Source organism: Hippocampus zosterae, chromosome 15 (assembly GCF_025434085.1).
Source record: "Hippocampus zosterae strain Florida chromosome 15, ASM2543408v3, whole genome shotgun sequence".
In the NCBI taxonomy this organism is placed as follows: domain Eukaryota; kingdom Metazoa; phylum Chordata; class Actinopteri; order Syngnathiformes; family Syngnathidae; genus Hippocampus; species Hippocampus zosterae.
The window spans coordinates 2,632,528-2,658,053 of NC_067465.1; the positions used below are offsets into that span (position 1 = coordinate 2,632,528).

The following is a 25,526-nucleotide window of genomic DNA, read 5'->3' on the forward strand; positions in this document are numbered from 1 at the left end:
TAGCACCACCAGCAGTGAGCAACATTTTTTTTTGGGCGGGGGCTTGCTGATTGTAGATAAAGGGGCATACTGACTGTCAAAAAATTTGGTCCACCGGGTCATGAAGTGATGTGGATCGGGAACGTTGAGCGGGTTGGATCAACATCTTAATGATGTTTGATTGAACACCGCTGAATTGATTGATCGGCGCGGACGGCGCTGGAATGTAAAACAGCAAAAGTGCAGACAGCCATTAGCGCTTAACGCTTATTCTCTGGCTCGCTAACGTGATGTGACGGCAAACGTCAAGCTTGCGCTGGCTTGTCCGAAACTCATCTTGCTCTTCGAGAGAACACACGAGACAATGGATTTATTCATTTTTTTAAAAATTGTATTCCAATTAATAAGACAAGACTTTTTAACATTAGGGAAAATATGCTACTATTTGCCCAAATAAAAAAACAGATGCACAAATTAAAGAAAAAGCTGCTGTGATGATCCAATTTTAGCGCCATGACATTCATCTTGTCAACGTTAAATTAGTTTGAGGTTTCGTCTGACAATTTTGGCCTCTCCACACCTCCTTATTTCAATATTTCAATGCATCCTTTGAATTTGATGTGATGACTTTCCCCTTCTGCCAGTCTATGACGTGATTGTTTCTTCTGCAATGATCTGTTATGGCAGATTTTTTTTTTTTCTTGTTCCGCTTTTTGTTCTTCTATTCTGGTGTAACGGCCTGCTGTTTGTGTTTCGCATTCTGTTTGATGTTCTGTTTTTTTTCGGGCCACGAATATATATTTGATGTTTTCTCATGCCGCATTGAATGGGCTCTGTGATTCCCTTGACATATGGAAGTGTTATTGAGTCGTTTTCACGGTTTGTTGCTTGTTTTGGGTTTTCTTGCTTTCTTTTTGTAATGTTGCTGGTTTTGTCTGGCTTGCAGTTTTCTTTTGCTAACGCCCCATTCGGGGTATTGGCAGAGAGTAAGAGCATTTTGAAAGCGCTTTTCCTCTTCCTGTCTGTCCTTGTTGTCACGTTAGTCCGCTTGTATAGTGTTCCGAGTTTGCATGCTGTGGGATGTTCGGACGTCCAGACCTGGCGCTTGTGCTTATGTGTGGGTTTCCTGGACAACATCACTCCCCGGATATACTGTATGGAACCCCAAAAATACATAAAACGCATATGCCACTCCACCCAATAGTAGACAGCATCGTATCATCTACATAGAATCTGTCCAAAGCTCCGGTAGAAATCTTCAGCCCCCTCCATGGACAATCAAAACATCATTGCAAAAGAACTCCAAAACACAAACGTAAAAAAAAATGGATGAAATACTCATGTCAAACAACCATTGCCTGAGAAAATAGAAACCTTAAACTAATTTATCTTAATGAGGTTTTTGGAATATCAAATATGTGGGGGAACGCAAATGCGACTTTCTTCTGACCTACCCCACCACACTGACAGACGGACCTTGAAACAAATTCAACCAAAACTTTTTCTTTATAAGAAGACCTCTGTGATTTTTTACATCTTTGACACAAAAAGTGAGTCCGCCCATGTGAATTCCACATGGAGGCAGGTGAGAATTCAGGAGGAAATCATACAAAAAAATAAAAATCTGCATAATCACCACATTGGGTTGGTACTGCAAAATCGGGTGCATAGTTTTTGTGCACACCGCCTCTCAGCTAGCCATCAGGGATGGTCTCCAGCCTACCTAGGACTTAAGGAAATGATTCCATGCATTATGCAATGTTTTTTTTTTTAACTACCGGTACTTAAACTGTCCTACTGGTTCTTTTTGCATCATATCCTCCTAAATTCTCATGAGAGCAGGCCGACTCTGAATACGTCAAAGTTAAGTATGGGTCTCATTGGCCACCGCTCTACTTCTCCTGGTGATGGACGGCATTCCGTTGGCTCTTCTGTCTGGCCATCAACGATCGCCTCTTCCTGCTGGAGTACGCTTCCGCCGGACGAATCTTCATCTCGGTGAAGTCCAGGGACACCAGGTGGCCTTTCCACGGCTCCCAGTTGACCCCCTACGAGCGGGAGTAGAAAGCTTTGATGTCAACAGAAGGCGGGCCATGAAAACAATTGTGGAAGCTCTACTTTTGAAGGTAAAAAATATGTTTGTTTTTTTTAATGTTAGATTTTAGCACAGGAGGGATGTGAATTTTTTTTATATTATTGCTTTATTAGTTTTATGTTAGGCAGCCCATGGTCCAGTGTTTAGCGCATCGACTTCACACTGCAGTCCAGATGTACCGGGTTCAATTGATCGATGACGAAGTTAACGAGGCAAATTTCCGATAACTCACCATACTGTGCCTGTTGTCTCCCCATTTGCCGTTGAGGTTGGCCAGGTGACAGTTTTTGTACCACCAGGCCCCGCGGTGTGTGAGGGCGCAGTTGCCAAGGGCGATGTCATTATCGGAGTCGATCGTCGTCCAGGGCCGACCTTGGTGATAGGTCATTGCATCACCTAGGGAACGACAAGGACAGATGCCATTGATCAAGTGTGAGTAAGTACTTCCGAACCCTACCCACTAGATGAATATCGACATCGGAGGTACAATGTTGCTTTAGGGCACTGTGGCATTACACAATAAGCTGATAAATGTCCAACTTGGAACACTGACAAAAACCTGAGAAAACCTCGGCCAGAGAAATAGCATATTTGGGTCTGAATATTGATCAAAGCCCACGTTTACTTCATCTCAGACGAAAGTATAATGCAGCAGCATCCCTTAGAATGCTGCAAAACGTTTCCTCAAAATTCTCCCAAGGCATCAAAGACCCTATTTTCATGCCCTGTGCAAATCTAGCGCAAATTATGGTCAAACTGTGCGCATGGGTGAGGCGTTTGCTTTCTCTCGTTATTTTCCTAGTTGGCGCCGTTGTGGGAGTGAACACACCCGACTTGCAAATCATTCCCTTCAAAATCAGTGTGCTCGTGTCAAACAGTCCTTGACATTGCCAAAGCAGAAATACATTCATCCCGAGTCCATGCAGAAGATCAAAGCCCGCAAAGTACATTTTAGACGGAACGGCAGAATTGCACGGGTGGATGATGTAAAGTTGGCCAGGTTGTTAACACATCATTCATCTCGGATCGCCCATCCGTGAGCCTCATCCATCAGATAGATGTGCCGCAATAAAATGCTGTTACGACAAAGTGTCGCTTTCAATACCGTGTCCTTCGGTGACATTTAAATCTCAAGCGCACCTGCTGTCCCTCTGTAGTGGCCAATGGTGAGCGCAAACTTCTGCCTGGCGTTGGCGATCTTGAAGTTGTCGTAGATGGCGTAGGCCCTCTCTGAGCCGAGGCCTAAATCGAACCTCAACTCGTACCGGACGGGCGTGTTGGTCATCTGATAAATCTTATCCAACCCTGAAATGAACACGCAAAACAAAACCACACAAACGATTGCTAAGTCTGTCTGACTTTACGGACAGTGTTTTGCAAAAGACATATTCCCACCTATCCAAAACTCGTCTGTCACGTTGCCAAAACCGGCCATGTACGTCCTCCAGCGTTTCATAAAGTCCAGTTTGCCAGTCATGCGGCGCTGCAGGACCTGAAAGAGCGCCGCTTTTGAGATTTCACATACACATTCACAGAATATGCCAAATACATTAGTTTGGCCGTCTTATTTTATTGTTTTTTTTTTGTTTTTTTTTACTGAACCACAAACAACATGTCGCCAATGTACCAGCCAGCCGCCTCCATCAGTATCCATGTCGCAGTATGCGTCAATTGGTTTGGAGCTGTCGTTGTCGATATAGACAGTGTAGACGCCGCTCTTTTTGATGCCATTTTTCATGATCTGAAGACAATCCACGGGGAAGGGGTACGGGAGGCCATCTACGGAATTTGATCAAGATAGGTCAAAAACATTCAACGTATTACCCCAAGCTTGCACCGTGATTGGATGCAGACCTGTTTTGAAGATGGTTTCCACCACTTGACTCCTCTTGCTTCCTCTATAGGCGATGATGCTAACTATGTATCTCTTCGCCATCTGGAGGCTGGAGACGATAAAGCTGCGCTCTCTGGCTCCAAGGTGCTTCTCAACAGCCTGACATGCAACACAGCAAATGACTGTACTTTGTAGTTTGCATGACTTTTACAGTGAAATACTGGATACCCATCCCTTTGGGAGCCACCTTTTAGCACCTGGTGCCCATCTCCAGGTCTGACTGGGAATGAATCAGACATACGTGACTTTGGGGAAATGGGAGGGACCGGAAAATAGACACACCTTCATCCGGAAGAAAAAAAAATCCCAAAGGTGTTTATATATGTGCAGGTTTTCCCAAATGAATTCCGTACCTTTTACATAGTATACGCAAATGCACGAAATATAGCCACCTGGCTTTTTTTTTTTGCATGCTGACAACCAAAAGCACATTGCCGTGTTTTCAATTCAAGATTGAGATTTTCTTCACGCGTGACATGATTAGCGAGACTGGGGGAGGATTCAGAGCCACTTTCAAGCAATGGCCTCAGTCCAGTATTTGTGGCTGGTGATGTGTCGATTTTCATGACATCATATCACAGTTATGTTCTTAAACACCTGGGAAATGGGATGGGTCGTAAACAAAATGTATAATATGTCCCATTTATTGTTCAGGAGAGAAAAGGGGGTCTATATCAACTTCTGGTTAACTAATTTGATCGATTCACAATGTGACTAGAGCCCAAACATGTCAAGAATCTTCACATCATGACCACAAGAGGGCAGCCTTTTACAGAACTTGAATCAAAAATTGTCCAAACGAGGTATTCCCAGTAAAAAATACATCAAATCAGAACTTGAATACATTTAGACACGATGCCGCATTAGTTGTAATACTTCAATTAAACCACAAACAAATGTTCCTTCGCGCTGTTACATTTGAGGATATTCACAGTGCCTCAGAGAGCCTCCTTGTATAGTCGCCGGTTTTAATGATGTGATTGTTAAATGTTTACTTTTGTATGAGTGCATGTTCAACTCACTTCCAGGTTGCTATCCTCATCTCTGTAGGTTAAGATGTAGCCCTCAATGTCAGCCAAAGGAGCGGCCCAGGTCAACCGAGCTGACTCCGTGGTAACACCCAAAGCCTGCAAGTCCTTTGGAGCGTCAATGTCTGTCAGTTGGATCACAGCAAACGACAAGTGAATGCTCATTCATGCCGGTAAGGAATACTGGAGTTAATTCGTTTTGCGTTGTGGGGGCTGTAAAGCTTGAAATTACAAATGGCGATCGTCCCTCTGGCGTGCAAGTTCAGTCGACAGCATTATTATTATTATTATTATATATATATTATTATTTTTTTGTCTTCCTTGACTTGACGCTCAGAACCAATTATCTGAATTTGTAGTTTTCTTTCGCTCCGTGCAAATCAGCCGGCAATTAGTCTGTCCCGTTTGAAAATAATCACTGAGCTAATTTGGCGCAAGTAATCATAGTATGGCGCGTGAGCATCATTGAACATTGTACATCCGTCCAAATTCTCTAGAGTGCTTGTCGTCATTCGGGTCAGCCCGAAGCCATCCCAGCTGATGTTGGGTGAGAGGCGGATGCGATTCACACTTGCAATCACATCTATGGACAATTTAGAGTGTTCGGTGTGTTAAACGTGCATGTTTTCAAAATGTCGGAGGAAGTAAAAGTACGGGGAGAATGTACGAGTCTCCTTTTAATGGCAACTGTGCAAAATGATCATCAAACTTTCATGTCATGCTCTACCCACATAAGTTGGCGTAGGGGAAAAGGTTTCACGGTTTAATTTATTATCGTCCATCTGTCTCGGATACCGAGACTTCCAATTTGGGGCCCCGTTTGGGCAAATTCTCTAGTCTGAGTTTGTTTAAGTATAAGTCCTGGGAATCTACCCAAAGTCGGTCCTTCAAACCAAAATGGCTGACTTCCTATTCAAGTTGAGGGGTGGGAAATTAAAGCCTTTTCCGTACATCCTGTTATGATAGACGTGGCCAACGAATTTTGCAAAGGTTCGTTTAACCTGTGTCAATGGCAAACATTTTTCGATAGTCCAAGGCTGAGGCCCCACATTTAGTAGCTAAAAAAAAAAAGGCCTGGCGGTGTTATGAACTTTCCACTTGACACGTATGTTTTGCACAAAGATACGTTTGTTTTAAGCCATCCACCATGTGCCACTGCAGCTGAGCCATGCTGAACTACAGAAGGTACGGTGTCTAAATTCCGGGAAGCCTGCCCTGCCAAAATGAAGGATTGTGCTACTTCCTGAAGATTTCACCAACAAAATGTTAACCGTGAAAGTCGTGTGTACGGTGTTTTCACCCAGAGGAAGTACACGTGGAATGTTTGACGGATGAAAAGTGGTTTTCGGCTATCCGTTAAATGTGCTTCTAGAGACCTATTTGTGTTTAGTGACCATTTAAGGTGGTCAATTTGACCTTTGACACGAGCATCTGTGCAGTCTAGAGTGGCACATTTGATTTGATGGTCTTGTCGTATCAAACCTGTCTCTGCTTGCACTGAGATCTTCCTGCTGCTTCTGTCTCCTTTGACGGCCCAGATGTAGACCGTGTAGACGACACCGGGCCTCAAACCAGTCAGACTGTGAGAATCACTCCTGGGATCAACACGGATTTGCCCACTGGAGCCCTCTGAAGAAGTGTGGGTGAGGACGTAGCCGTCGATTTCTGCTTGGACGCCATCCCAGGACACCTCGAAGCTGGTGTCGGTTTGGTCTCGGGCTAAAGGGTTAGCGGGATCGTCCAGCTCTATAGGACGATGTTAGTCGATGCAGTTAATGCTACTGATGCACTGCAATTAGTCAAGAATCATCAGAAATAGGAACTAAAGTACGAGCAATTGGCCTTGGCCAAGCTACTATGGTCTCATCCAGTGAAAAGAAGACTTTCAAAGGTGAGGAGATGTATTTTACCCTTAAAAAAACCATGTTGGTTGTCAAAAACGCGTGTTGTAGAAACCGCTTTGAACACCTGTGTCGGCTTGTGTCGAGATCTTCCTGCTGGCTTTGCTTCCTTTGACGGCCCAGATGTAGACAGTGTACACCACACCGGGCCTCAAGCCCGTCAGGCTGTAGGAATTGATGTCTGCTCCCAAAGAGATTTCCCCACTGGAGCCCTCCGAGTAGCCATAGGTGAGGACGTAGCCGTCGATTTCCGCCTGGACACCGTCCCACGACACCCTGAAGCTGCTCTCGGTCTCATCATGGGCTAAAAGGTTAGCGGGAGCATCCAGTTCTAGATGGAAATGTGAGTAGACGAGCTTTAGTCATACATTAAATTAGTCGGAGGGTATGTGGTGAATAGAGATGTTCAGAAGTAAGTCATAGTGAAGACCTGTCGCTGCTTGTGTAGAGACTTTTCGACTGGCTTGATTTCCCTTGACGGCCCAAATGCGGACTGTATAGGTGACTCCAGGTTTCAAGCCATTTATAGTGTAGGTGCTACTATGGGGCCCAAGTGGGATTTCCTCGCTATGGCCATCAGGAGAAAGGTACATTAGCACGTAGCCATCAATTTCCGCCTGGGCACCCTCCCACGACACTCTGAAGCTGCTTTCGGTCTCATCATGGGCGAAGATGTTGGCGGGACCATCCAGTTCTAGAGGAGAATGTTAGTTGACAAGTTTACTCATGGCTCACTCACTGGTGGTGGAAGGTTATTTATGTTGAGATGTGAAGAGGTAAGTCATAGTGAAGACCTGTTGCTGCTCGTGTAGAGACCTTTCGACTGGCTTGATTTCCCTTGACGGCCCAAATGCGGACTGTATAGGTGACCCCAGGTTTCAAGCCATTTATTGTGTAGGTGCTACTATGGGGCCCAAGTGGGATTTCCTCGCTATGGCCATCAGGAGAAAGGTACATTAGCACGTAGCCATCAATTTCCGCCTGGGCGCCTTCCCACGACACCCTGAAGCTGCTTTCGGTCTCATCATGGACTAAGATGTTGGCAGGACCATCCAGTTCTAGAGGACAATGTTAGTTGACAAGTTTACTCATGGCTCACTCACTAGTGGAAGGTTATTTATGATGATGTGTGAAGAGGTAAGTCATAGTGAAGACCTGTCGCTGCTTGTGTAGAGACTTTTCGACTGGCTTGATTTCCCTTGACGGCCCAAATGCGGACTGTATAGGTGACTCCAGGTTTCAAGCCATTTATAGTGTAGGTGCTACTATAGGGCCCAAGTGGGATTTCCTCGCTTTGGCCATCAGGAGAAAGGTACATTAGCACGTAGCCATCAATTTCCGCCTGGGCGCCTTCCCACGACACCCTGAAGCTGCTTTCGGTCTCATCATGGGCTATAAGGTTAGCGGGAGCATCCAGTTCTAGAGGAGAATATTGGTAGACGCATTTACTCATGGCTCAATCACTGGTCCAAGGTTATTTATGATGATGTGTGAAGAGGTAAGTCATGTTGAAGACCTGTCTCTGCTTGTGATGAGACCTTTCTGCTGGCTTTGTTCCCCCTGACAGCCCAGATGTGGACTGTATAGACGACCCCGGGCCTCAAACCATTTATTGTGTAAGAAGTGCTGTCAGGTCCAATTGGGATTTCCTCGCTTGAGCCATCAGGAGAACGGTACGTGAGCTTGTAGCCGTCGATTTCTGCCTGGACGCTCTCCCATGACACTCTGAGGCTGCTCTCTGTTTCTTCCCGGGCCACGAGGTTGGTGGGAGCATCCATTTCTAGATAGAGGCGGGGTGGGTTCCGATTAGGAAGCAAAAAAGCTGAAACTCTCAAACGGTAAAATTATGAGACAGCAAAGAGACATGAAACACGTTGATGGGAAAACGCACGTTCCTGCGAGGTCTCCAATCAAATTGCGCTAAGTTGCCATTCTGAATAAAATGTTCATGTGATAGCGGTTAAGTGTACTGTGCAGTGAGCTCCTTAGAATTTTAGGAAAATTCAGATCGCACAAGCGATCTGAATGATACTTTGGGAGTTCTTAGGATTTGAAGTTTACCTGTCTCGACCATGGTGAAGCTCTTCCTGCTGACCTTATCACCCCTGAAGGCCCAGATGTCGATCGTGTAGACCGCGCCAGGTTTCAGACCAACCAGCCGGTACGAAGTCATGTCACGTCCAAGAGGGATCTCGCCGCTGGAGCCCGCGTCCGAAGTGTACGTCAACGTATAGCCTTCGATCTGGGCCTGGACCGGGTCCCAAGAAACTGTTGCGGTATCTACTGTGACCTGAGTGGCGATCAGGTTTGTTGGCGCGTCAATGTCTAAAGAGGTTAGAGGTGAGAAGAATGTGAAAATGTTTAAAACTACAAGAGATCACACGTAAATGAAATGGAGGGGTTCCATTTCCAACGCCCGACTCACTGATGCTATTGTGGTTTTATTGGCCAATTTCCGTTTAGGCAGCTTGGATTCGATCCAGACGGCGGGAATGTGAGTGAAAATGGTCGTGTCGCTTTCTGGCCTATGATTGATGGGTGACACGTCCAGTTTAGTTAGCTCCCGGCTCTCAATCAGCCGCGCACGAGAACCTGCGTTACCCAAGATGACCCGGAAGTTACCAAAACGCGCATTTAAAAAAAATTCCCAAAAAAGGTTTGCGTGATCTCACAATCTTTGCGAGGGAATGCAAAATTATTTTGTTTTGTTTTTGACTTCCATGAGGGGATCAAAAGATTCTACTTAAAATGTCGAAAAAAAAATCTTAGTTCATGCTAAACAGGAAAACGAACCAAACCTAAAGCGGTGTCCTTAAACGCAATGATGCCGCAGAGACCCTCTGTGCGTAACAACGGCGCAGGTTCGCGGAGTATCCCAGGGAACTCATCGAATCAATCCTGTGTTCTTCCATCCCGGTTTGGTTTGGGGCCGCCACAAAAAAAGGACAAAATCCGACTTCAACGGACAGTTAGGACGGCAGAAAAAATCGTTGGCACCGCCCTACCCACTCTTGAGGACTTGCACACTGCAAGAATCAAGACAAGGGCACGGAAAATCCTCCTGGATCCCCCGCACCCTGCCCACCACCTTTTTCAGCCACTCCCCTCAGGCAGACGCTACAGATCCATGCGCACCAAATCCAGTAGACACTTAAACAGCTTCTTCCCTCTAGCCATTAACTCCTTAAACAGTCACTGACATAGTCGCTCTTCTTGCACCACAAAATGGTACTACAAAACTACTGGTTACTCTAAAATGGTTCAATGATTTTGTTGTTTACGATGATACTAGTGCAGCGTGTTATACCGGAGACAAATTCCTTGTGTGTTCTACATACTTGGCCAATAAAGATGATTCTGATTCTGATTCTGATTCTGAGGGAGACGTGCGAGCCATGCGCGATGACAGGCGTCAGTGTGAGTTGAGGGAAGATAGATGACGGAGGATTGTAAAAGGGAGGGCGCGGCACGAGCACCCAGCAGAGACGGGAGACGAGGGGAAATGTAAAAACGATCATCATTAGGGATTGTTCCTTTGTGGTGCAGTACAAGGGTAGTCTGGTGTCAAGGTGTGGTCGGTTTGATGAAGACTGATCGATGATCCGTGCAGGAGAAGAAAGAATCCGTCCATCTGTTAAACTTGACTCCGTTGCCTTGTTTCTGTTCTCACGCGCAAACCGCTTGACTCTTTTTGGCTTTGCCGCTTGACGGTCTGAAACATCACATCACAGCCTGAATCTCTTTTTAAACTCATTTTTTCCGTCGGGTAAAACGTTCATTTGGCTCCAGGAATCACCCTCAAGCGGTAAAGTTTCGTTGACTTAAATGCCACTGGTACAAATACAAATTGTGGTAAACATGTATTTAGTAAAGAGCAAAGACACGATCCGCAGATAGGATTGAATTTATCCATCTTGACCAGGGGACTGACATTTGACTATGTAGCATAATTCCAATGTATTCATTAATCAACTAATTATTACTGAAGCCTGTCCAATATGGGATTTTTGTATCTGGTGTCATGACTGATACTGGGAGCTAAAAAAAAAAATCAGATGAAATTGGATGATATACGATGCATAGCAGATATAACCAGCTATACATGAAATAAGGACATTCACAAACACTAGTTTTATACTGTGGACATGAAAAGAGTTTCTTATAATATCCGGTACTTTTTTTAACTAGCGAATTCCAGCTTCTTCCCATATTCTAAAAATATGCATGCGAGGTTCTTCGAAGACTCCAAAAGAACGCGACTGTGAATAGTTCTTTGTCTTTCTGTGCTCTGCGATTGGCTGGCAACCAGTCCTGGACTGTAACCGGTCTCGTGCCCAAATTCTGCTGGCATCGATAACAGCTCGGCCACAATGCTAATGAGGACAAACGCTCCAGAAAATCAATGTATTGATGGCGGCGAGATAGATTTTTTTTTTTTGAGCCGATTAGATTGACGGGAAAAAAGCAAGTCAAGCGAAAAGGAATTAAAAGTAGCAGATGCAACATTATTTCTACAAATCGAACAAACCCATATTGCAACCCAAGCAAAACCAAACGCGCATAATGCGGAGCAGACATGTCCGACCAAAGCGAGGAAGAAAGAGGAATTCTGTGGGTCACGGGATGTTATTCTTCAATCCACCCTGGCACCTTTTGGCTTATGATTTTCCTGCCGAGGACCACGTATTACAACCTCTGACTGATAAGCCTGATCGACAGACTATACCCCAAGGGTCCATATAAGGTGTCGCCCATAATACCAGGACTCAACATGTTTTTTTTTTTTTGCTTGCTTCACCACGTCCATCTGTTTCAGGTTATATGGACCTTGCTGGTGAATTCATTGAATGAAAACAAGGAGCAGCTGCAGCGGTAAGCCTTGTTCTATTTCCGAGCACGTTAGCCACTTGGACATGTTTGCTCCAAGTGGCTTTGATTAGATACATTTCCTGAAAATTGGCAAAGCTGAGATGATTTGTCAAAGGGACACACACCACTCTCGAATGGTCACCATACTGGTTGAATAAGATAAATGTTCTCAATTTTGCAGCGATTGCTTTGCCGGGCTCATTTGCTAGTTTTCGACTGTTTACATATTTTTACACAGTAGCAAATATTCCCATCTGGGGGTTTGATTAACGATTTCCCACATATATTCCTAACCACCACATGACCAGGTGATGAGAGGAAAAATTAGTCGGTAGCTTCAAAATAACAGACGCGATGACTAAAAAGCATTCAATTGGCTGGCCCGGGATTTAGAAGACGGAGCAATCAACTGCCTTTGAATGGATGTATCGGAAGGAAAACTCCTGGTGATAGTAACTCATTCACTCCCAAAGACGTTTTTAAACGTCTTTTCAGACTTGGGTCAGAATTGGCTGGTACTGAATGAGTTAAGAGGTGGATTCACTTGGAAATATTCCTTTTATTAACCCTTTCATGCAGCCTGTGACCTGATCACATGATCAGCTGTCCACTGTCGTCACCACTGTCCCTGAAAGGATTCAACGTCAACTCTTTGCTTTCTAAATGCAGTGCAAAACCAATGCAGAGCTGAGATGGACGCATGACTGGACAAACCTCCCATCAAGCATCAGCGAGCATCTTGTAGTCGTTACACCAATCATATCACGTTTCCCCTCCGTGACCGCACTTACCATTTAGAAAGCGGCCCGCATTATGAGGTTGTAAATTCCAACCCGATACGTCATGAACCCATAATTGCAGCTCGCGCTGGCGGGGCGGTACTCCTTAATCGTTCTGTTATCATTGGCTGCTCGTGGAGGATCGTATGTCATTTTGTGCAACAAGATTCTGGTTTTCCTATTAATTCCTGGGCTGTTAGCTTTTACCGGGTACAGTCGGGAGCACCCCAATTAAAAAGCACAAATCGCCAGGAGAGCTTCATCGGGTATATCCTATTCACAGATGGCTAGAAACAAAAAATGCAGGTTGACACTGACCTGTGGAACCTGTGACCGAGGAAGAGTTCCCCTCCATCGGTCCTTTAACGGCCTGCACTGCAATCAAATATTCTGTCCCCGGCAACAGACCTGCAGGAAAAAAATTTTTGACTTCTCGTCAGCACACGTTCACGTAAAGTTTGTCTAAATAATATCTGTGGACACGAACCCACGATGGTGTGTTTGGTTCGCGCCTCTTGGCTTCTTTGTACATTCAGCTCCGCCTCCTGTCCTGATGGGTCGGTATGCGTGAGCCTGAAGTGATCCACCTCGGCTTGTGGGTTACTCCAGTCCACCTGGATTGTGACATCTGTCCGGTCAAGAACTTGGATATCGTTGATTGCTGAGACACCTAGAAAGCGACGAAATGACATTTAAACAGGAGATTGCTGATTAATCACCGGCACTCTTACTAATATAAGACCTGGAGCACAACCGTTCACAATGGAAGAGTCACTAACTTAGTATCTCAGTGTTCTGAGCTTGAGGTTCCAAGATGTACCGTGATGTGCCACGGAGGGAGATCTCCACTTTGTATCTACGACGCGCAACGGGCGCAAATTCAAGTGTAACGGCAAGGTGTCAAACTCGGGGTCTGTGGGCCAGGACCCGGCCCACCATGTCATTTTACATGGCCCGGCAAAGCTTGCTACTGATTTTCCTTAGCCATTGTTCAAAACTAGCAATAAAATGATGAGAACCAATCCAGGAGCAATAATGGGATGCAATTTTGGGGGGGAACTGTTCCACCCTAGCGATTAAATTTATGAGGTTATACCTGGCTTCCAGTCGGAAGCCAGACGATGGCGTGCTCAAGGTCAGGTTTTTGCGACACCAGTAACCACACATGAAGAAATCCAACACGATATGCTCTGGCTGTCTCATACTAATCCTGTCACGCAATCATCCGTGTCCTGCCACATCAGTTAGGAAGTCCGATTCCGATTAAACACATCCGTGGAGCCATTTTCGAGCAATTACCTTTCAAATTCAAAGATTAACAAACCAGATCCTAATGAAACACTTTCTGGTTGTTTGAGCTTTCGGACTGAGATAAAGGGCGCAAGTTGAGAGGTACTGAATTTCCATGCAGACCTTCTACTGTAAACCTAAACCCATCAAACATCTTGACATTTTGGACCTTTTGTCGTCCACTTGTCAAAATCTCAGCGGTGTTTGTAAAATGTTAGACCAAAGATCTGATGAGATCACTGGGGCTCTTCAGAATGGCTCTGGGTTGTTTCAGAATCCGTCGCAGTCTCACCTGTGGTAGCTTCGATTTCCTCCGCTCCACTTTGGATGCCTCTGATCACAGCGTGGACTTCAACAAAGTAGCTAAGCCCAGAAGTCAGGCCTGTGATGAGATAGGAGTTATCCATGTTGGGAACCCGAACCTAAGAGGCAAATTGTTGAAACAAAAATGAGAGTGAAGTCAATGTACTTGCTGTCTACGTGCCGCTTGTTATTTACAACTGTAGTTCGAGCGACACACGAGACCTCGATGGCTCTCAAGTGGCACCATTGGGGTATGCAACATGACGGCGTAAACAGAAACAAATGCAGGAATTCCAATAGCTGCACAATGGAATCGGGCCTCTTTCAAATGTGTGTCAAAATCAGATACACATCGCATATAACCCTTCAATGTGAAACCATCAACATATACCAAACTGTGAAAAATATTCGCTAACTCCTGCCCAAAAAAAATAAAAAAAACCGCCCATAAAGAAAATATTAAAAATAAAAATATTACCTGCTTCAAGGCACTCCCCTCACCTCGGGGATGATACGTTAAAACATAATAGTCAGCTCCGGAAACTGGCAACCACTGGACCAGGAGGGAGACGTCCGTTGCCTGGACCAACCTTAGGCCTTGAGGACTAAGCACTGAAAAATATCAAATACAAATATGAAAAATATGTGCCATATTTTCATCTTTTTATTCAGCATATTAGGTATTTGTAAAGAGGAACGCTTGAAGGATGTTTCACTTGACCACGTTCCCTTGGGTATCTTGTATAATGTTAGCATTAGCGCCGAGCCTGCTATTTCGTTTTTTGACATGCTATCCGTAATATTTCCTTTTTATTTTTTTTCCAGACGTTGTCTTCACCGATCTGGAGATGGGGAGGACAACGATTGGCTTCCGTCGTACGAACGCAAAGCTCTTCATCCGAGGTGATGGAACAACTGATGTCAAGAGGGTGAATCAGAAGGTATGTAACTACAGCGGTGAACCGTAACAACACGGCGGCCAAGACGCGGCAGACGGCCAGTCGGCAGCATCGATACTGCTTGGCTTTCCGCGAATAAAGCAACCTCTGTGGTGGATTTATAGTCGATGAATATTTAGATTTAAATAAATAAGGCTTTGCATGCAGAAACCTGAGATGTTTTATTTTTTTACAAAAGGAAAATATCTGCGCTGTATAGACAGCAACAGTATCACACAATTTTCAGCAGCTTTCGCCCTTCAGCTGAGACGCATACATCAGCAATCTTTGTCCTCAGATAACCTTTTCCGAATAGCTTTGAAATGAAAAAATGCATCAAAATGGAGACGATTGTATTAAATGAAAATATTCTGGTCAGTCTGCCGTCAGGGAGCACAAAAACAGTCTGGTTAACTCACAGCCACCGAGTGTCTTTATGTCCAGACACAAGCACAAGGAGCCGTCGCACTGTCCTGGGGGCCGCATTCCTCGATAATGAGGGCCTTCACTGACCGACCGATGAAGTAAATATCATATGTGTTCATGACGGTATGAATTTGTCGTTCCTATAATGTGTTTTTGAGCTATTCCCTATATTTTTTTCTCATTCACTCCCAAAGACGTTTTTAAACGTCTTTTCAGATTTGGCTGGTACCGAATGGTTCATTTGCTTTTTGGAATTGTCAATGTGTGGCGGTGGGGTCAGAGGGGACATAATAAGGGGGGTGGGGGGGCTCAGACAGGGCGACATTCAAGCTAAGACAGCCACTGTTATCTTGAAATCGATAGAAGTGAAACTTATGATACTGTTAAGAGTGAAGGAGACTTGCTCTGCAGCGGAGAAAACTTTTGTGGATGAGGATAAGAGAAGAATATATCTCAAGAAAAGTGCCACGAAATGCATACCCGGGTGGTGTTTGCGGAATATCATTTGAAATCATGTTGGGAGGCGGGGGGGGACCCCCCCTGCACAAAGCAACACTTTGAAGGGAAATTACCTGCCACCGCGCAGCAGCTTTATCTCGGAGATCTTTTTGGAAACTGACGCAAGCTGAAAGAGCGAATCAAACTTGCCGCATGGTGTACACTGACTAGCAGCTGCTTCCCTTTCTGTTCATGTCGACTTAAATTGCCAACGGTATGCGATTTACACTCCACTCCTGAGGCAGTAGGAATTTTGTGAAACCGCACATTTAGAAACTAAGGTGCTGCTCAATTGAGGTTGTCTTTTTTTTTGGGGGGGGGGGGGGGGGCTCCTTCATTCCTTCCTTCCTGCGGTACTTGGTGACCAAATGTCACGAGATATCTGAAGGCCAAAGTTAATATAGTGACTGTCTGAATGCTATAAGGCCCCCCCCCCCACCCATCATCTGCTATCTTAAATAAATGTTGGGCAGATTCTTTGAATAATAATAATAATAATAATACATTTTATTTCTAAGCACCTTTCAAGACACCCAAGGACACTTTAATACCAAATAAGTCGGTATAACTGTTTAACGATGAGTAGACGGGTGTGAAGCAACCATATTTTGAGTTCAAGATGCTTTGGGAGGCACACCAAAGTGAATTAGCACGTGGCCAGTTTGAGCGTGTCGACTGATATTTTCGCTGAACCGTTATCGTTTAGGCAACTCTGGTGCACTCTGGGTGGCAAAACCACATTGACCTTCAATATTACGACATGGCAACAATTTAAAGGTGTGATTGTCCCTCAATATACAGATGAGGATTATTTTAGTTACACCCACCACCATCATTTCCAGCAAGAAGCCCCCACTTTGGTCAAGGGTAAGGGCGTGGGTCTTATGGTATCGACACGAACGGAAAACTGTCGGTGGTCCCTTTTAGCGGGGTGAGCACTTTTCTTCCCCAGGAAAACACCATGTTATGATTGGACTGGACTATTTTCAATCTAAATGAGCAACTTGGCGCCTGCGTTGATCTTTGCGTGCGCATGAAAGACGTGGCGAGTCCCACTGAGACCGACACATTCTTCATCGTACATGTGTGCTCCAAATGATACATTCTGCTGATTCGTTACTTGCGTGCAAGTTGTTGTAATTTTCCCGGGATAAGAGAAATCAGTGGTAGTCGGAACATAAATGTAACCCCCCCAACGTCGATAATAATAATAATAATTATACGGTAGTCCAGTGGTTAGCACGTGGGCTTCACAGTGCAGAGGTACCGGGTTCGACTCCAGCTCCGGCCTCCCTGTGTGGAGTTTGCATGTTCTCCCCGGGCCTGCGTGGGTTTTCTCCGGGTGCTCCGGTTTCCTCCCACATTCCAAAAACATGCGTGGCAGGCTGATTGAACGCTCTAAATTGTCCCTAGGTGTGAATGTGAGTGCGAATGGTTGTTCGTTTCTGTGTGCCCTGCGATTGGTTGGCAACCGATTCAGGGTGTCCCCCGCCTACTGCCCGAAGACAGCTGGGATAGGCTCCAGCACCCCCCGCGACCCTAGTGAGGATCAAGCGGCTCGGAAGATGAATGAATGAATGATAATAATTATTATAATAATAACAGGAACAGGAACATAAATGTAAACACCCCTCCACCTTACCCCCCCCCCCCCCCGCCCCCAAACTAGCTTACCTAATGAGCAGTCCACCCCATGAAAACCCTGGTCACAGACGCACTGGCCATCGAAGCAAAGGCCGTTCCGATTGCAGTCATTGCGACACTTCTGGACACCGCAGTCGTCGCCGGTGAAGTGCGGGAAGCACACGCATTTGCCATCCACGCATCGGCCCTTGTCGTTGCAGTCGTTGGGGCACATCAGCACGCCGCAATCGTCTCCCGCGTAGCCCTGATGGCAGACGCACTTGCCATCCACGCAGCGCCCGTTGTCGTTGCACTCGTCCGGGCAGGAGGAGAAGGAGCAGTCTGGGCCTTCCCATCCCGTGTAACAGAGGCAGCTGCACGTGTCCTGCCGGTAGGTTCCGTGGCCGCTGCAGCTTGTGTCCGCACCTGTGCAACCGATGGGAAGTGCACAGTCAAGTCATGCCTCTCGGTTGGCTGAGTGGTTAGCGCGTCGACCCCGCAGTGCCGAGGTCGTGGGTTCCATCTCTGGGCTCCCTGCGTGGGTTTTCTCCGGGTACTCCGGTTTCCTCCCACATTCCAAAAAACACATGCGATTGGCAGGCAACCGGTTCCGGGTGTCCCCCGCCTACTGCCCGAAGACAGCTGGGATAGGATCCAGCACCCACCCACCCCCGACCCCCCACAATAATGGATGGTGGATGGATGCTTTGAGCCTTGACGTTGCGAGAGTGTCACCTTTCTTTGGTCTCATGTCCCTCAGTATTTAAAATGGGAGTTGCTTCCCATTTTAAATACCCCCACGCCTTCTGCATTCGGTCCTCCTGCTCTCTTCGGTTACTTTGAAAGACTTTTTTACTTTTCCACTTCCATGTGCTGTCTGCTTCTAGGTCGATGACTTGTGTTGCAACACTACTTTGTCGGTGTCACGTCCCGTGTTTGCCAGCAGGGGGCGGGCTTTCTCTCCGCCGCCTGCACACCTGTTACTCATTTGTGAGTGATTACAATGCCTTTATTGGGACGCTCTGGCAGTCTACTCACTGCCGGAGAATTCCACGCCGCGCCAATACTCTCTCGCTCAAATTCCTATTCAGATTATTCGTTGCCTCTTAACCTTGTGGCTGTTATTACGCGCCATTGTTCCTCTTGCGTATGACATTTCTATATTGACTAATCAGACCTTCCTTGCCATTTGTTTTCCGCAAGCGTTTTCTGTTGTTCGCGTTATTTTATTCCTGGTCCTTATTTTGACCATCGTTTTTTTGTTATCCTCCCTGTCGGGTATTTTGTGTTCGTTATTAAAGACTCCTTTTGTTATCTGACAAAATCTCTTTTTGTGTCTGCTATTTCGGGGATCCACTTCCTTATTTTGTTGTGCACGAAGCGATCATTCTATCGCTTCGGGCACAACGTGACAGTCGGACATTTATGTAAACTACTTTTGTGAGCGTCTCTTCATGTGTACACACATTTCATGAAACAATTCCGTGTTTCTGAGAATTTTTTAAATTTTAATTTAATTTTTTTAAAGAATGAATGGGTTTTGAACCTTCGCACCTCCGTTGCCGCAGCATCCCTGAGCACACTGGCTCTTCAGGTAGTTGACTTCCTCTTCCAAGCCATTGACTCTGTACAGGAGCGACTTAAACGTCTCCGACTCCCCACAATCGCATTTCGGCGACTGCAACCTGATGTTGTGCTTGAAGATGATGTCGTTCTCTCCCATCTTTACGCTCTCCATCCGCAGACCTACAACATATGGCCGAATATCAATTCATAGAGCATACTTCAGTCATTATTTTGTCATTTGTCATTCTCGGAGTTCAATCTTTTTTCTGACCGTTTTCATCCCGGCTCGGCAGCCGCTCCAGTTTGCAACCGGACGCCCCCGGAACGTCAATGTTAAAGACGTGACCGAAGGTCAGTTCTTGCTCAGGGGCCGAGGAATCCACTTTGGTCGCAAAGCTGCAGTGCGACATGGTGCACAGGAAGGCCATCAGGGCCCTCCATTGGGGCTTAGTGCTCATGGCTGAAGAGAGAAAATTAGAAACACAATCCAGAATTTCTTTGGGGATTCAAAAAGTTATCTACTGAATTGTAACCGCGTTAGTTCGTTTCCAAGCCAAAAGTACTTCTTAATCCAGAGCCCGTCACCATTAATGAACAATTTGCAGGGCCAGTCATTTGTATAATTAAAGGACTAAATCAGCAATTTGGCATGAGGCGTGCTCAAATCCTAATCACGCACCCGTGGCGATTGCTAAATTAAAACAGAAAACAAGCCCGGAATGAATTTGGAGAGTGCTCCCATCTGTTTGTGACTGTGATTATCTTTTTACATCTTTGGCACGAACTTTGTATCATATTTTAGGAGAGCGGCAGATGTTCAGCGTCACAGCTGACTGGACCGAATGGTGCAAGTTGCCAGGTTGAAAAGGGGTCAAATTTAAATATCCTCTGGCGTTTGTTCACAGAGAACAAAAGTGCAGACGACGATGACTTGTTCTGTATTTAGGAGCGATGCGGTTTATTTATTTGAATGAAACTAAATCCCTTCTAGGGCGGCCCGGTAGTCCAGTGGTTAGCACGTCGGCTTCACAGTGCAGAGGTACCGGGTTCGATTCCAGCTCCGGCCTCCCTGTGTGGAGTTTGCATGTTCTCCCCGGGCCTGCGTGGGTTTTCACCGGGTGCTCCGGTTTCCTCCCACATTCCAAAAACATGCGTGGCAGGCTGATTGGACGCTCTAAATTGTCCCTAGGTGTGAGTGTGAGTGCGGATGGTTGTTCATCTCTGTGTGCCCTGCGATTGGTTGGCAACCGATTCAGGGTGTCCCCCGCCTACTGCCCGGAGACAGCTGGGATAGGCTCCAGTACCCCCCGCGACCCTAGTGAGGATCAAGCGGCTTGGAAGATGAATGAATGAATAAATCCCTTCTGTCATGCCATGTGGTTCGGTGTTGTGTGATGTTGTCTTTCTGGAAGGAAAAAAAAGCCTCGGAACCAAAGCGGCCGCATCGTTCACGTTGCCCAGTTAGACATGTTAGACCTCCACTTACTGCCGTACAGAATTTCGGCCCGTGCCATGATGTCATTGCGTTAAGCCAAAGTGATGTCATGCGCACTGAAAACCCTGCTGCGGTTTCCCCGGAGAGTCCAAATTACAAACTCTCAAAAAGCAGTGTCACATCGTCTTTTTTTTTTTCTCTTTCTCTTTGGTCTGAATTTAACTTTGTGTAACAGGCATGAGGGAATGTACCAAGTTTGCGTGGGCTACTGCTCCAAACTTTAACATTGATGGCTAAGGGCTTAGCCAGATTTGATTAAATTTCCCCATTGTGGGACGAATAAAGGATATCTTATCTTATCTTATCTTATCTTATCTTAAGCCTGTCTGTAATGTTTTCACTGATGCCCGGCGATGCAGCCCAAAAGCAGACGTCACCGGTGTGATCATTTGTTCATTTATTAGTGCACTTTAAGTTCAGCCATCCGATGGAGTATTTATTTTTGCCGAATCTAAAAATAAGACGAGAATATTGACGGATCGCTTTCGGTGAAGGTATTGAGCAGAAAGTGCAAAAACAGACGGTGAAGAAATGTTTCCAAGTAAATCCCCTCCAAATAAGCCCACTGGGGCCCATTGTGAGCGTTGGCCCCGTGTACTGAAATGTCATCACAGTAGTGGGTAAACGTGTGGATTCCCCCCCCCCCCCCCCCTGACACTTTAATGAAACCATTACCAGATTGACGGTAATTCACAGTATGGATTACCATGAGAAGACTTGACCCCTTGAGTGCTACAAAAGGATCTTTTTATTTGATTTTTTTTTTTTTTTTTTAACGTAGCCAACGCGGAAAATGTAGACTTTGTTGGATAATCACGGGCCGGACAAGTGACTCCGTTTGTTGTCATTCAAATGCCCTGAAAGCAATTTGGAAAATCAAGCAGTCGTTCATCATATTTTTATTTTATTTTTTGCTTACGAGTGTAAATTTGAGATAAGAGTGCTGAACGGTCGCAAAAAAAAAATCAACTCACAAACATCAATGCTGTGGTGCTATAACCCCTGAAACTAAGGATTGAACACCAACGGTACAGCACTATATGTAGACAGTCATGAAGTATTTATCCTCTGCGAAGAATGATGAATATTAGTTTTGAGTGATTGAATTTGAGTTGGAGGACAAGTTTGGAGTCCCACCGCGGACAAAAAAAAAAAGTTGTCACATGGCCACTAGAGATGCTATTCTGCTTACTGAATACTCTTTAGGTGCCCTTGAGCAAGACATGGTCCCCACCACCTTATCTGAAGTTGCACAGCACTCTTTGTGCAGCTGTTACACTCTGAGAGCTACATTTTTGTGCTCAGTCAAATTGTGTACACAGACGGAGTTTTCTTTGTTTTGGTATTTTCAGAGATGGGTGCAGTTAGAGACGGCTGTTTGCGCCGTTGTGGGCATGAACACAGTTGACTACCTTTGCGGCCAATGGAAGTGGCTCCTCTCATTCCCTCTCAAATTAGCGCGCTAAAGTCGCACTTTCTTTGATATTGCGGAGGCGATGGAGGCCAAGATCAAGGCACGCAAAGTACATTTATAAGGAACTGCAAATAGCCACGGGCGGAAGGATCTAAGCTTGGCCAGGGCGATTAGAGATGAACATTGTGAAAATCCCTGTCATTACGAGTTGTTGCATGCCTTTAGAATGTCTGTGGAGAAAATAATGCCATCAAAATTGGAATAAGATGTCATGATAAAATATTTTTTAAAAAAGTGCAAGTACAGTAAAAATGTTCCATATGCACTGTACATCCCACATTGTTCCATTTACCGTACAGTGTCACGCTGCTATTGACATAGCTGTTAAAACTATCGCCATCTGCCCAACGCACCCCGCGGTGGAAACACCCAGCTGGATCGAAGTTGGCTGTTCCAAACCATGACTTGCTCTGAACTACCACTTGGTTGGAAACATGGCTCAGGCTGTTCAAACTCACGTAGTCAAATTTCAAGCCACCGCTGTAATTGCTATTGGTCAAACGTTTGAGGTTGGCATTTGGCGGCTATGAAAGAAATACAAGTCATGACATCATCGTTTAGGCGGCGGTCGGCGCATCGCTTTAAGTGGGTGTGTGAACGAGGAGAAACACCAAAGGAAGTGAGGCGAGTGAGTGCGAGGGAAGGAGCGCAGGCGAATTCGGGTACACACATACCAATTAATGGGTGGAATTTGGAAGCCAGTGTCACATCGACATGATTTTGAAGGTCTTATTTCGAGTTTAAACCGGGAAGGGCCCGGATCTCCGCAGATCTTAAACTGTCGACAAAAGTACAAATTAATTTGCGTCCATTTCCAGTTACAATGTTAAAATAATACAGTCCCAAAGAAAACCAATTTTCATTTTGCCTTGACACTGTCAGACAGGTATTTAACGAGATGCTTATTTGTGTGTATCAAGTTGTATAATCTTGCCAGCGGCCTTTCCCGGATTGTGTTTCCTCAAAATATCCCGACAAGTGCTGGTGACAGATGCTGCTGCTGTGTTTGTTTGGAGGCTGTGACCGCACAAACGTTGACCTGACAGCAAGGCGGCGAGCGTGTGAGGCAAACGGAGGCAGACAACAATCCGACAAATACACAGAGGAGAAGCCGGCGCTATTCGGCTTCAAAACAAAAGGCTGGACGTCTTTGCAAGTCACTGACCTAGAACGAGGTACACGTGTCCCGATTTTGAATGTCTTCACCAATGTTGCATTGTTTGTTCTTATTGCTCTTTTAGAATTTGGGTGTACTTGAGACATTTACACATTTAACGATACCTCCACCTTGGTGTAGTACCAGACTTGGCCTGTGAGTGGCAACATGGTGCCAAAGGGCATCCAAAAAATAGATTGTCTTGTTAAAAGATTGGATGGAAAAGTCATTCTTAGCACACCACGGGATAATCTTTCAGGATAATCTGAACCTATCCGACAGTCTGGCCTTTGCTGACTGAAAGATCTCGTGTTGTTGCGTGTGTCTATTAACTCGTTCACCGTTCATGGTTCTTTGTTGGAAAACCAAACTTGAGAGGCTTTTATCGCTCGAGGGCAGTGCTATCGTCTGTGGGGTCGTCTGGTGAAAAGCTACGCTCGTGAACCGCAGCCGTGAGGCTTCCGCGAAAGCCGCTGCATTATGCAACCTGAAGGCCTTTTTTTTGGGGGGGGGGGACTCTCTGTCTCCACCTTCTACAATGTCATGCACGGCTGAGGGCTTGCATCTGGAACTCATTTCCAGGGCTTGTGTAGGTGCCCTGGGCCATGCACAGTAGCATTAAATGTAAATCTATGGGATCAGCATCATTATACCCCCCCGCCCCCCACCAACCCCCAAAGCCAATCCAATCTGCTTCTCGTTATTATGAATATCTGACACTTGAACGTGTTTGAAATGAGCGTTGACGGGCAATAAAGGATTATCTCCCACAAAGGGGCTATGAATTGGATGCTGGTTTCTTTTTGAGTCCTTTGCAGGTGATCTAATATCACAAATTCAGTTTTATATCGCTTTGTGGAAATATTGTTTCGACTTAAGCATGATTATATTCGTCACACCTGCACGGTGTCATGTAAAAACTATATTTTGGAAATAATGTCTTTTTACATCAATTAACTTTTTAATTATCTGATACTTCATCCTGAAATCCACCCTTTAAAGGTCAAAAAATTGCGATATGCTCTTAGGAATTCTTTTATACTGCAATTTTTGTTGAATAGAAGATGTCGTTGTCTTGTCATATCACAAAAAAAAAACATATTGCTTGAATTATCGCAGAAGTCTAAAATTTGGTTGAGGTGTTCTTAAAATGGCTGCTGAAAAATGTTGACTTCTTAATTCTGAAGCAGATCCCCTTTCCTAAGGTGATCGCATTCACTTTTGTCCAATTTAACGTCATTTTGAGCAATGAGTCTCCCAAAAATGCAAAATAATGTAAAATAATATTATTACAATAATAAATAATGTCTTTGCAAGATAATGTATTGTAAATAAAATAAAATCACTTGGAAAAACATGAAACAAAAAGTCAAATTGGGGGGCGGTTGATTATCAATGTACTTGCCACAAACAAACACATTTTAATATAATGTGAATTTTAAAAACAAAATAGCTGCTCACTCTTACGTTTTAGGGTGCGTCCTTCGTTTACGCCGTCTAAACCTTGTCAGAATTTCAAACGCCGACAGTATTTGCATGCGATGATCATAAAACAAATAGCTCACCCTTGATAGTCGCAATCCTTCCCCTGGCACCTGTTGATGAATCAAAGACCTCCTCACCACCGGGGATTTTTTTTTCTCTCTCTCTCTGTCTCTGTCGCTCTTCCCGGCTGCTTCGGTTGTTAAACACTCTTCCCAACTGCCTCCAGGCCAAATGGGCAGTAATTTGGGAGTGTCTCCTCTCCTTGTGGGATTCAGAAAGGAGGAAAAAGATGAGGAAGTGAAGGAGGAGAGCACTTTCCGGCAGCTTTTAATGTTTTTTTAAGGACCCCCCCCCCCCCCCACACACACACACACACACCCCAAAGGGCACTCAGTCTCTCCTCACGCCCGCTCACTTTTCCATCAGCGACTTTCTGTACCTTTAATAATATTAGTGTTGTGTAAGGTTTTGGTTATGGTGGCAAGAGTAGGGGGTTCAAACGAATGCGCTCAGCAGAAAAGATGGCTGGATAAGGGGCTTGTTTTAAGGAGGAAAAGCCAAAAGGAAAGCTTTATTTAGGATAAAGAGTCGACAGGAAGGGGTTTGCATTTCAAATAAGCACTAAACGGCTTCCTGCCTGCACGACCGTCACCGTCAGGCCTCCCCACGTCAAGGTTGCCGAAGCTTTACAAGGGAACTTTGCCTGTTTCAAGAAAACTTCCCGTAT

At 45.3% G+C, this 25,526-nt stretch overlaps 1 protein-coding gene and 1 long non-coding RNA gene across 2 annotated transcripts; one reads left to right on the forward strand and one right to left on the reverse strand.

Annotated features, from left to right (window-relative positions):
* Nucleotides 1-773: 773 nt before the first annotated feature.
* Nucleotides 774-25,064, reverse strand: tnn (tenascin N). The gene is made up of 22 exons (XM_052087327.1): nt 24,880-25,064; nt 19,461-19,649; nt 19,178-19,369; nt 17,675-18,049; nt 14,617-14,750; nt 14,128-14,257; nt 13,033-13,215; nt 12,864-12,953; nt 8,959-9,222; nt 8,414-8,677; nt 8,053-8,316; nt 7,692-7,955; nt 7,328-7,591; nt 6,965-7,228; nt 6,479-6,742; nt 4,991-5,121; nt 3,929-4,067; nt 3,702-3,853; nt 3,470-3,566; nt 3,215-3,379; nt 2,307-2,470; nt 774-2,027 (listed from the first exon to the last, which is right to left on the reverse strand). The coding sequence occupies exons 2-22, from the start codon at nt 19,645-19,647 to the stop codon at nt 1,872-1,874; spliced, it is 4,143 nt and encodes a 1,380-aa protein (XP_051943287.1). The 5' UTR covers nt 19,648-19,649; nt 24,880-25,064; the 3' UTR covers nt 774-1,871.
* LOC127615961 (uncharacterized) lies at nt 1,964-23,509 on the forward strand. Its single transcript, XR_007967006.1, has 10 exons — nt 1,964-2,105; nt 2,343-2,510; nt 5,019-5,169; nt 6,535-7,408; nt 7,773-8,009; nt 8,371-8,570; nt 9,009-9,202; nt 14,964-15,079; nt 19,483-19,540; nt 23,175-23,509. It is a non-coding gene; the product is annotated as an uncharacterized LOC127615961 (long non-coding RNA).
* Nucleotides 25,065-25,526: the final 462 nt, after the last annotated feature.

What these genes read in the sequence shown, in the direction of transcription:
- tnn (XM_052087327.1), bottom strand. Translation starts at nt 19,647, where the DNA reads ATGAGCACTAAGCCCCAATGGAGGGCCCTGATGGCCTTCCTGTGCACC. An exon ending in AGGGGAGTGCCTTGAAGCAG is followed by an intron (nt 14,258 to 14,616) that starts GTAATATTTTTA and finishes TTTGCCTCTTAG; the next exon opens with GTTCGGGTTCCCAACATGGA. An exon ending in CTCATCACAAGCAGAGACAG is followed by an intron (nt 8,317 to 8,413) that starts GTCTTCAACATG and finishes ATTCTCCTCTAG; the next exon opens with AACTGGATGCTCCCGCTAAC.